General features: G+C 38.6%; 1 protein-coding gene across 1 annotated transcript in view; it reads left to right on the forward strand.

The window, feature by feature from the left end:
- The window catches only part of DCHS2 (dachsous cadherin-related 2), a 108,253-nt gene that overhangs the window by 48,612 nt on the left and 47,342 nt on the right, over nt 1-12,299 (forward strand). The window contains exon 3 of the mRNA XM_035554588.2: nt 2,058-2,289. Within this exon, the coding sequence (XP_035410481.1) occupies nt 2,058-2,289 (232 nt within the window). The remainder of the gene's footprint in view (nt 1-2,057; nt 2,290-12,299) is intronic.

Here is a 12,299-nt window from a genome sequence, read left to right on the forward strand (position 1 = left end):
CCCTGCCCTGCCCTGGTCCCCAGGTGCTGGTTGACTGCTCTATGGCTCATTGTGGCCTTGCGTTTCTCAGAAGAAAACCCAAGCATGCTACAAGGAGGATGGGGGCCAGATCTCCTAGTTTCCAGGTGAAATATAAGCACTGTGATCCACAACAGTCTTAAACAACACAGTCTTAATTTTCTGCGTACTTGAGCTTTTATGGCACTGTCACCTCCATCCAACAGGGATACTACTGCTACACAAAGCAAAACAAAAATCCTGATGGAAAGCTGGGGAGAACACTGATAATATTTTCTCCACAAAATTAATTCTCATCTTGTGAGTAATAAACTCAAAAATAATTTCAGAGACATTCTTACACTGCAAGAAAAAATATCGAGTCTAAATCATTTGATACTGTTAAACCCAACCTTCATGAAAGTAAGTGAGACGTAGGATTAGATGTTTTTTATATCTCTACAAGCTATGTTGCATATCACCAGTACTGCAATTGCAAAATGAAGTTTGGACATGCTCAGCATAGCTTGTCATTTGTATGTGCCAGCATCCCATCTGTCTCAGCAGTTTCTGTAAGTAACTAATTGTTCCCAACACCGTGCTCCCAGGGTCCTTCCTCCAGCTGTGCCTTGATGTAGTGTGTATGATGTGTGCAAGGTACTCATGCATGTGTGCATGTGATGGTTTGTGCCTATGTTATACACATCACTGCCACAGAATTTGCCATGAGTTTTTATTTTTTAAGAAAACACTACCTAAATATAACCCCTCCTCACAACTGACCCGCAGGGGCTACGTGGCTATGAGACACAAATTGCCATTTGTTTCACTCCAGGGCCCTGTGGGGTCAATGCTTCAGCACCCACAGAATTATCTCTTCCAGATTGCCACAAAACTGTTTTGCCATGGCAAATTATGATTCCACTGCAGTGTAATGTGATAAGCCAGCTTGCAGTTGCTCCTTGCTTCTCCGATTTCGCTGTAGAGCTAAAGGTGGCTTTCTGGCTGCCCAGGTGGTATTTAGGGGAGGTCTGAGTGGGTGCCTGGAGCAGAGGCTTCAACCCAGGTGAGAACAGCCTAGCAGCCAGGCCTGGGATGGCAAAGGGGGACATTTACTGAAGCCATGCATGCTGCCTGGCTCTTTTCCCAGCTATTAGCATAGGGGAAAGAAATATGGTCTGAGAAGTTGAGCCAAGCCCCCTGGAAAGCGTGGTCAGACCTCTTCCCCCTCAAAATCAGAAGCGTGCTTGAAATAAAACTATGTAAGCAGTTATGAATTTGATATGAAAAAATCTTTTCAGCTATGTGCTTCAGGGGAATTTGGTTTTGTTCTGTCTGTGTACGTGAAGTGGGGGTATGTAGACGTATATATATAGACACATGTGCATGTACTATATAATTTGTATATGGATGCAATTTACATGCATATATACTTACATATTTATATACAGCGTGCATGTATATAAGCACACGTAAGTATGCTGCAGAGCTGCTTAAACCTGCCAGGGTGGTAAATTGAGAATGGATCTTCCATGCAGCAGCCTGGCAGGTAGGCTTCTAGCTGTCCTGCAGTGCTCTGCTCTCAGCCTGTGTTCCTAATCAGTGTTGAAAAAGTATTGTATTCACTGTTAAAATGGTCACGCTTTTAAATCTGAAAAATTCATAGACAGAAAAAGTTACTAAGCCCTGACTCTTATCTGTGAAAGAGTAAGCGGCATGTAGGTGATTAACGTAAACACGTGTGAAGTCAGACTAGCAGGAATTGATGTGTGTAGTGCTTGTTGGCATTAACAAAAGTAGTTTTGTGTTTAGGCTTCACAGTCACAAGAATTTGAACTTTGTGTATTCTGTTAGCGAGCACACTGGAGCTGTTCTCAGCGTGTAGCTGGTCTGAACTCAGTATTTTGGGATACTTGCTGTATATACCTTAAATTCTTCTTGGTAGACATTTTCATCGCTCAGTTGTGTTGCAGTGTGTTCTTTAATGATGTGCTGAAGCTAGATTCATGTCGTTCTATTGTATGCATTTATAATTATTTTTTTTCTGATTTATCCAACAGGGTGGGCTGAGTGCCCAAGCTTTTGTTCGTATAGAGATAGAAGATATTAACGATAATCAACCAGTTTTTGAACAAGCCACCTATGTGACAAGCATCAGCAGTCACGCGCAGCCAGGAACAGAGATCATCAGTGTTGTTGCCACGGACAGAGATTCGGGAATATATGGAGTAGTCACGTACGAACTGGTCCCAGGAGAATTTTCTTCTCTTGTCACAGTAGATGCCACTACAGGTACTGTGTGTGTTTCAGAAAGGCTATAATTATACATGTATCTCTTCCTTGATGATGTGTTGTGTGATTTCCACCCCCCCACCTGGAGTCATGTCATAAAGCTGAAACTTAAATTCTGCTGAAAAGTAATTTAGAGGAGGACGGAGGATTTAGGTTTAACATGAAGCCTTTGTGTTCACTGGAATAAACAGGAAAAAGGGAAACAGTACATGTCAGTACAATACAGGACAAGCAATTGTGTCACTTCACCAGTGTTTCAGACAAATATATTCATCGCTCTAAGGAATAAATAAAATAATTACTTTATACAATAATATCTGAATTCCTCTTTTTTTTTTAAGTTTACTCTTGAAGAGCATGCTTCTTTCATTTCATCTGTTTCCTAATCTTTCCCTACGTTGTGCTAGAGTGCATCTCCTGTTCTGCTCACAGTCTGCCATACCCGGCTGCCTCCCTGTTTGATTCAGTGATTAGCTTCAGGAGGGTGTCTTCCGCTTTTTATTTCTGGCAGTGAACCTTCTCCCTTCTGATTTCTGGCGGGAGGTTCAATGAAGGTGTGATGAAGAAAGCAAGAAAACAATTTTGGCAAAAGCAAACCTGGATGATTTTTTTTCTAAGGGAGCTTGAATCTGGCTGGTTGAATTGCTCTTCCCGTGTCCACAAAGCAGCCTGTATAGTCTGCTTTCTAATCTTAAAATAATTATCAACGTCAGCTAGAAGGAACGTGAACCATGTATCCACAAATGTCCGTGGTACCTTTCAGAGAGTGAAAGCTAAGCTTCAGCTGCCACTTAACTTGAGAGCTAGCCCTTGCATACTGCAATGACTGTATCCTCATCAAAAGTTTTGCTTCCTGATGGTCTTGGCACAGTGGGTTATTTTATATTCTTAAAAGAATTTTTGGGGCTGTGTGTATTGTATGCATATATAAGCTGTTTGGCATGTGAACCACTATGAGTCTCTATTCTTTCAAAATTATGCCTGTTTTCACTTTCTTGTACGGTTCCCCAAATATTCTATTGAACAGAAGAGCCTAATCTTCTTAGGAAGTTGGCCTGGTTGTCTTGGTTATTTCATAATTTACTTTAACCGTGGACTTCAACTGCCTTTCAAATCAGATTCTCTAGGGCGTAACTGTTGCCAAAAATATATAGGTCAATCAATAATTAGGGAGCTGGATCTCCACAGGCATTTAACTGGTCGTTTTAAAACTGCACCGGTAGGCTGGTCGGAGAGACCCTGTGGATTGTGCTGGAAGAATTGGCTGCGCAGCAGCCCTTTCTTCTGAAAGGGTTCTTCCTCAGATCATGACATTTTGGCCCTTTTTTTCCTAGTTTTGGCACTTTACATAGGAAAAATGTCATCCTTAATCACAGAGAACATATAAGATAACGTTATCTCGCAGATCTATCGTAGTGTTTTATTAAAGGCAGACCAAATTCATGATGAAGTAGCTTGAGGTTGTTATTACTGACATCTCGTGATGAGAAAAGCATTTAGGTTAGAGACACTATTCCCAACATTGTAGTGCTTGGAATCTGATTGCACTTAATCAGATCTCCCGAGTAATTCAAGAGGTCAGGCTGTGTTTTGTTTTCACTTATTAATATTAATGGTGTGGGTGGTGTTTTATTTCTTTTTTTTTCCTGAAGAATGTTTTCTGTATTTATATTCCTTGTGCACTCACAACCATGCTTAGGATTAATCACTAGCAAGTAGAATTATTTTTAGACTGGCAATATTTAAACAAAATAAGCATAAAAATTGCCAAGTTGCTACTCAGAAGTTGTGCAATCTTTGTGGATTAAATACCTGTGAAATCTGTTCAGTATTCAGAGGAAAGTGAAAAAGTGACTTACTGTTACTGTGCAGAGATTTGAGCTCTTCATTCCTCCTCACCTCTTGTTAGGACAGTTATTTTTCCCTGTTTTCATCTTGCTAAGGCTGTCTGCGTGCACTCATAAGTCCTAGTTTAGATATGTCTCTCTGAAGGTTACGTGTGGAACTTCATCGAGTTACACGGACTGCATTTTGTGAACAGAGGGTGACAGACAAATATGATTAGAACAGAAGTTCTTCAGGAGATAAATCACCAAACCCATAAGACAAATGTGATATTACTGCAGTTTTGGTATTAGGGTTTCTGATCTTTCTTGTGGACTTGAAATCTGTCACTGATCTGTTTTGCATTTTTTTCAGTTTGCAATGATGCAAATTGTTTTTCGTGTTTATCACTATTAGAGGACCCAAAAGGAGATGCGTAGTGTTACAGGTATAAGAGGACAGAGATATATTCAGTAATATAAGATGTAAATTATTAGCTTAACAGTTTGTCAAAGTACACCATGGTACATGAAAATAATTGCAAGATGGTGCTGTTCTCCACAGCATAGGTAATGGCATCTAGGTTGTGCATTTGAAAAACTCATCTCATTTGAGTGTTCTTCAGGGATGTTTTTGGTGTGCTGCACTTAGAATACTCACTAAAGATGCACTTTTTTCCCAACTCCCTTTTCATTTTTAGAAGAGAAATGGGCAAAGTAATAAAAACTGTAGCTGGAATTCTTCACTTTTATGGCTTGCTTCTGGCGGTTGCTTTGTTGAAGCAATTATATGGGTGTATCAAGAAAGCCATTAGCTTTGCATAGCGCACTGTGGTCACAATACAGGTATCATACCAGCTGGTAAAACGCTGACTGGACATAATATATCAATGGTGCTTTTGATACACAGAGTTCACAAGGTTGAGCTACATCCAAGGTGCTTGAACGGGTTCCATCTTTTGTTTCAAGCACTGTGACGTGTGGGTTTCGTGTATTGATAAATTCAATGGGAACGGGAAAGAAGAGTCTTCCACTGGCCAAGAGATACTCATTTAAAAGGTTCTTTGAATTCTAAACAAGTCTTTATTAGTGGCACTTGTTTGCTATTTTAGCTTTTAGTTTCTCTATTTATTGTTTGGGATACACTCTTGTAAATAACACTTTTTCTCAAAGGAAAATGCAATAAAAATTGAAATGAAGTATTTTTCACTTGATTGATGATAGACTGTCCACAGGAAAAAAAAAAACACTCTAAGAATTGTTTAACTAGAAAAATGTATGAATAGGGAACTGTAAACTGGTTCTTCTGCTAGTTCATGACTCTTATTATCATTTGATTCTAGTGTTGGTGTAAACAACATCTTGGCTTTGTTATGTTTCCTTTTGTAGATATCTGATCTATGCATGATCTATGAACAGCTCTTGTGAACTGATTAGAAAAGAGCAAGCTGAAGAGCTCTTCTGGCTAAGAAACTGTCTGGACTATGCTTGTTTATTTTCTCTATCGTTACCTAACAACCTATCTGAAAGTGTATTTATAGTTATGGCTGAGCAGGTAATTAAAAACGTAAGTCACAGGGTACAATCAGAAGTGTGGCAGAAAACCTATGCAGTGCTTAACTTTAAGACTTTGGGATTAACAGTTGTATTTACAACTCCCATTATGTTACAAGCATTATTATTTTCTTTCACCCAGGAGCTTAAAGTTAATTTTTCCGTGGATCTTAGTGATACCCTTCTTCAGAGCTGGATAAAAGATGGTTATCATCTCATTGCAATCCTGGTTCAGGGAAGCTGTTTCAGATCAACAAAATTAATAACAGTCTTTGAAAATTATTTTGGGCCAGTGTGACTTCATCATGGCAGTCTTCAGATAAGCAGTCTGTTCGTATTTGAAGAACAAATCCCATAGCTGGTTGTTGTATATGGAGAAAACTTTGACATGAAGGTGAAGTAAAAGGCAACAGCCATCAATTTATGTTCGTTTGAAGGTATTAATGATTTAAACGTAGTGAGAAAAGGATTTAGAGAAGGTAGCATTCACAGTCGACATTGCAGCAATATAAGCATTTATCTTAGCTTCTCTGTTTCTTTCTTTTGACAATATAAGGCATTTAGGCTCTTGTTTCTGTAAATCCTGCCTATATTAGATGCTTAAAACAAAGGCTATGACTATTCTTCTTGTATATTACCAAGATTGTTTCCACGAGGAAATTAGAGATCTCTCCACTGACTTGAAGATACTTGGTTCAGGCCTTTGTCACGATACCTTCTGTTACTTACTTATGCTAATAAATCTGTACTGAGTACAACAGACCAGCCTTTTTACAAGCTGGTCAGTAGTTTAGTGTTAAAAATTCTCAGCTTAAAGTACAGTTTCTACAAAATAACTATTCTTTTGAGGAAATTTTAACTAGCTAAAAAAAAAAAAGCAATTTCCTTTAAGATGCATTCTGATTTCTTTTTAACTGAATAGCATAGGGCATCATGTGGCTAAAATGTCTTGGAAGAGATGTAGGGCAATCTAGGGTCTTAGTCCATTGGAGAGGAATAAAGGAAGAAGGCACATGAAGAACATACAGGTTTAAGAATGTAAAAATTGCTAACTTAGCCAAAAGGCAGATTTAAGTCCAGTATCTTGTCTCTTTAACGGTGTCTGGTAATGGAAGCAAAAGGAGGGGTTAAGAATAGAACTAGTGCAGAATGTTTCTTCCACTGGTACGTTTTCCTTGCTTTGGCAGCATGCAATTTAGTGCTGTACTACTTCCATTACTGTACTATGGTACCATATGTAAATGCAATTTAATGTCAAACTGAGTTAAAATAAACTTCTTGATTTGGTTCAGAGCACCAGAATAGATTAATTCCAGTTAAGAATGTTGACGAGTTTTGTTTTACTGAAGAAAATGGAAATGCTATTTTCTGACAATTGCATTTTGGGAGATTTTCATTGCATTAAAATGCCTTGTTTGATTTTTATTACACTACAGGTTGAAAATAAAAGTTAAAATGCCAAAATTTCTTTTGGAGGGAAAAAATATCAAATTTTGTTCAACTCTGTGTATTACACAATATTTAATATATAGCAGATTGTAATATGCATTAAAAAAAAGGAAAAAGAATACATCCTTTTTAAAGAAAGCAAGGCTGTTTTTATGATGATTAATGATGTTTTCGTATAGTATTGTAGGAAAATTTTTTTATTTTTAAAGTACTTCTGGCATTTTCATACAGCATATTGTACATTTGCTAAACATATGAAGAGGTTCTCAAAAATAACATTTAAAATTAGGAATGTTTTTATTTTGGAACATTTTGAGACCACATTTTTTAACTGCAGTTTTTCAATTACTGTTTTTCTGATCTTTCATATGAAATTGATACCAATGCTGTAAATTAGAGGAGTATATCTCAGACATTGGATTAGCTCACTAGGCTTTCGACTTTGAAGAATTTTATTCATGTTAAGACACAAAGGAAAAAGTAGAAGTCTCAGCTGAATAATTTGTGGACTTTTACCTTTATCACAGAGATCTCATCTATTGAGTAATATGACATAAAGGACACCAGAAATAGTATGTTATCCTTGAAGCATATAAACTTTGCTATAATAAGTATGAGAGTGCAGATTTTGGCCCTGAAAGAAAGCTCTGTGGCAGAACAGCATGAAAAAATACATAATGCCAGCTCTTCATGTATGTAGCTCTTTTTTTCTTTTATGAATAAAATTCAGTAGAATCAATCATGTACAAAGAGAAAAGTTCCTGCGAGCTGTGTGCCAGAAACTCAACAATGCAATAGTAGCGACATGTGTACTTGAGATTCATTGTGCACAACAGAATGCTAAGTATTTACCAAGACCAGATACTCTAGCCCACCCCCCTTTCTTGTACTTCAGTCACTGTCAGATCTCAGGAACAAGAATCCACCAGATGAGACAAAGAGCGAGCTGCTGTGGTGATGCACTGCCACAGCTCTTGGTCTGCAAGAGGCAGGTGATGTGGGCCGGTAACAGAAAAAATGGAGAAGAGGAAAAGATTATACTCAAACCTCACATTTTGGAGGAGAGAAATAATGCAAGGTTTATACAGTTAAGTTCAGCCGATCAACATGTTTCTTTAATAGTGATTGTATAGTTCTCAGGTACAGAACGTTAAGTAAGAAACCAATTATTGCTGGCAGTGAGCACATCATGTTCTTATTTTCTCTTCCATTTCAGTAGAACAAGGTACTGGTGGTATTGTCTTTCTGATCAGAAGCTATAGATAGAAGGGGTTTGCACTTCACTGCCTCTCTCCTGAGGCTGCCCAGTATTTAGTTTTCAGGGAGGTGGCAGTCCTGGAGCCTTGCAGTTGGTCTCTCTGGAAAAGTGAAGCCTCTCCTTCATGTTCTCAGTTAACTTGAAGAAAAAAGTGCCAAGTCACACAAAGAACAAATAGGCTTGGAAAAATGCCTTCATGCTGCTAGACTGTTAAACTGAACACGGTAGGGAGTCCATGTAGTAGAAAATCAGTTTGTGAGGATTAAGATGAGTATCTGGAATGTTTTGTAATGCTCTTAATTTAATACAAGATCAGCAGGTCTATCTTATTGGGCTTGTGTTATGCTTCAGTCAGTATCTGTGCTGGAAACGTGCATCTTTTTGCACAGTGCCTTCAAAGAAATATTATCTCTGGTTACCATGGCAGTGGAGATTTGTTATCAGGTTGTGCATTGAGCTGGTTTTGAATCTGCAAGCTGGCAGCTTGGTTGAGAAGGTCCTTGACTGAGTGTTTGGAAAACTTCAGTAAGCTGAGCAACCAAAAGTGACGTAGTGGGGGTGGTGAGGCAGTGCTGGAGCTGCGTGTGTTGCTTGGGGAAGGCTCTGCCTTTGTCTTTGAAAATGCAGCTGTTTGTTGGGCAAGAGTCCAGCCCACTTCATTGTTATATGCTTTGATTTTTTTGTTTGTTTGTTTTTAAACTCAGTTGTCATGTGGAAGTGTTACCTGTTTGCATACAGGGAGAACAAGTGTACTGTGAGTTGTTGTTATGTTAGATTAAAGAAAACAAAACAAGGCAGAATGAAATCTCCATGCAATAGCAAATTGGGTCTTTTCAGTTATGTGGGGCTTTATTGAGAAATTGGATTTTTTTTTTTCTTGGTAGGGAGGAATCACTTAAACATGTGGTAGTATAAAAAAGTAGAAAAGGCGATGTCAATGTAATACTTCCTTTTTCTGTCTTCAATTTAGTTTTGGTGTCCTGTGGTGAGTCATAGGAGCCTTTGTTGTACTAACATTATCATTGTACTAAGCAAAAAAAAAATGGGGGGGGGGGAGGGGGACGGGGACGGACCTAGTCCTGTCCTGTGAGGTTTATAGCAAGTTGAAATTGTGAGAGTAATGAATAAATATGACAAGCAGTCAGTTCAGCATCTCTAGGTGTTTTTGTTTTTTTTTTTTTAATATGCACTGTAGGAAATGCATTTTGAAGAGCTGAATGTTTGATTTGACAGTTTTCTGAAGAATATACAGCAAATATGCTTGTGGGAAATTTGAGTTGGTTTTTTTTTAATGTTGAAATTTAACATGGGAGGAAGAAAATCAAGCAAAATGTTTTATTTGACTTAAATATCAAAAAGAAATGAAATGAAGCAATAGCTTCACAAAGTAGGTGAGGAGTTGTAATCCCTCATAGTTTAGCGATTGATTGGGTCACCAGTAAGACCTACTGCAGCTCTTCAATTGATTTGAGCACCATTGGATCTGTTAGCCTTCAGGCAGGTTTTGCAGTCACCTGAATAAAGCTAGAGCCATAGGGCTTTATTTCGCTTATTATTTCTGTAAGTGTTTCAGGCAGAGTGGAGCATCTTCCCTGTTCACGTTAGCTGCAGCTACTGGTGGCTTCATTGCAAATGCCGTGGCATTTCTTGCTAATGGGGGGCCAGCCTGTTGCCTTTTAACTTGTTCAGAGTGCTGCTGCCTGGCTTGCAGCTGGTGGGAGCACAGTCAGCTTGCTTTGCCTGCTCTTTGTTGGGAGCCTGTTAAATGAAACACTCTGTTTAGAACCCACTTAAAAGCTCTGAATAGGTCTGATCCAGCTTGTATCTGAAACCTTTCAGATACACTCTTAGTCTTGCCTACCTTTGGGATTCTACCATCTCTCATGAAATCAATAGGCAACCACACTTTTCTAATAAATAATTAAAAAAAAAAAAGGATATAACCAGTGGTCTCAAAAACTTGCCTTTGTTAAACTCAACTTCTTGAAATCATTAGAGGTGATCTATTTTTAAGAGCATTATGAATTTTATTTTTTTGTGTGATTAATGAGCACCGTTTTAAGGTTGTCCCGCACCTGAGAATGTTTTACAGAGGATGCTTCATAAGAATCTGCTAGAGAAGGGACACTGTCTAAAGCATTCCTGGTGCAGGGGGATGAGGCTTCTGTAAAGAACAAATATAGATATGTGACTGATAAAACTTGAGTCAGTTATTTACTATAGAAGCACTAAAATACTAAATACTTTCAAACTTGAAATAGCCCTCTTATTCACTGAAATTCCAAACAGTGTTTGTGTCACGAAGATTAAGCTTTTAAAAATAACTTCCTATAAGTCGAAGCTGTGTGTATTGATGCGAATAGACTGTAAATAACACCGTAATTCCTCGTTAATTCTTCCCTTTCCCCTGACAGTTATTAAACTGGCTCTTCAAATAATGTGTTCTGCAGGGTGTTGTTATGGTTACCATCAAGAATGCAGCTTCACTTGAAATGAATAAATAAATAGCGTGTTTTAAATACAGGTGAATGGCTAAAGCTTGAACCTAAGTGTGATGCTAAGATTAGAGGATAGGCAATGAGCCAGACAAATAGAAATGTCAAACGCTCTTTTTCTCCCTAGAACAATGCTGTTTTTAATGTTAGTGCAAAGTCTGTGTCCCCTAACTGTATCTGCCTGTCCAAGGCAAATTTTCTAGTGCAGTTCTTTGCCACATGTGTAGAACAAAGCTGTATGTGCATGTCTGTACCAAGAAGTTAGCGTGACGGGTTGGGTGAGACATACTCCCAACAGGTCAATGGGTCAGCTCCACCCTATATGTGGTACTGAACAGCAGGTTCAACAGCCAGCTTTGGAGGTGAATTGAGGTGGTGAGCTAGACATCCCTTTTTGCCATCTGCTTGCTGTCTGCATCCTAGGATATGTGCTGAAGAAATATGGCCGTCATCTGCAGTTGTTAGGGCATTCAGCTTTGTGGTCTTAAAGAACATTATTGGTTGTTGTTGAACTTTATTCTTCTTCCTGTGTGCTGAAGTTGCTTTTTTTTTTATTCCATGAACAATAAGAAAAAATAGAAGCTAATTAAATGAATACACATTTCTATGTGATCCAGACTATGTTACTGCAGTTAGTCTGTCCTGATTTATATCTTTGCCTTTTCAGTGCTTGACTAGTGAAATTTTTTTTCCCTACTAATGGCTATAAATGTAGAGCTGTTTTTTGTGTTGATTACTTGAAGACCTTGTGGAAAAACTACTACATTTTCAAAGTGGTCAACTAGAGGCTTACATGGAAATCCTATTGGAATAACCATCAGTGTTTCCTCTATACGAAATATGACTTTGGTGAGTGAGCCTACTTTGCTGATCTATGCTGCTGTAATGTTAAGACTGAACATAGGGTCACAGAGAAGATCAGGAATATATTTTAACAGAATCATTACATGTGGCCCCTGTCTCCTACCTTTAACCCTTGAGAAATAGCACACAGCAGCAAACCCACCTGGGGAAGTAGAATGCACCTCAACAAAAATAAGTGCAGCAAAATCAAACCCAAGAGGAACTTTGACATTGCCACAGAATGGCTGGTACCACAGAGTCCTGTCTTTCACTATTGCGTTTGTATGTTTTGGGCAAACATTAGCTTTGTTTCACCTTTGTTTGTGTATAGGCACAATGTGGAGAACAACTTTTTGGAAGTGCCCTAGCACATGTCATGAGGGAAGAAGGGTGAAGCAGGTCAAATAGTTGGCACTCATGATTTCACCCCTCATTAGTACTAGCTCTCACAGCAGTATATTGAATCCCTGGATTGTCGTAACAATTTACACTAGCTAGTAAGCATAGATTGTCCTGCAGCAAAATGTCTTTAACTCCCAGTGTGGCTGTGCTGAGCTAACCTGCCCTGGTGCAGAGCTTTTCCGAAAC

Source organism: Cygnus atratus, chromosome 4 (assembly GCF_013377495.2).
Source record: "Cygnus atratus isolate AKBS03 ecotype Queensland, Australia chromosome 4, CAtr_DNAZoo_HiC_assembly, whole genome shotgun sequence".
NCBI classification, from domain to species: domain Eukaryota; kingdom Metazoa; phylum Chordata; class Aves; order Anseriformes; family Anatidae; genus Cygnus; species Cygnus atratus.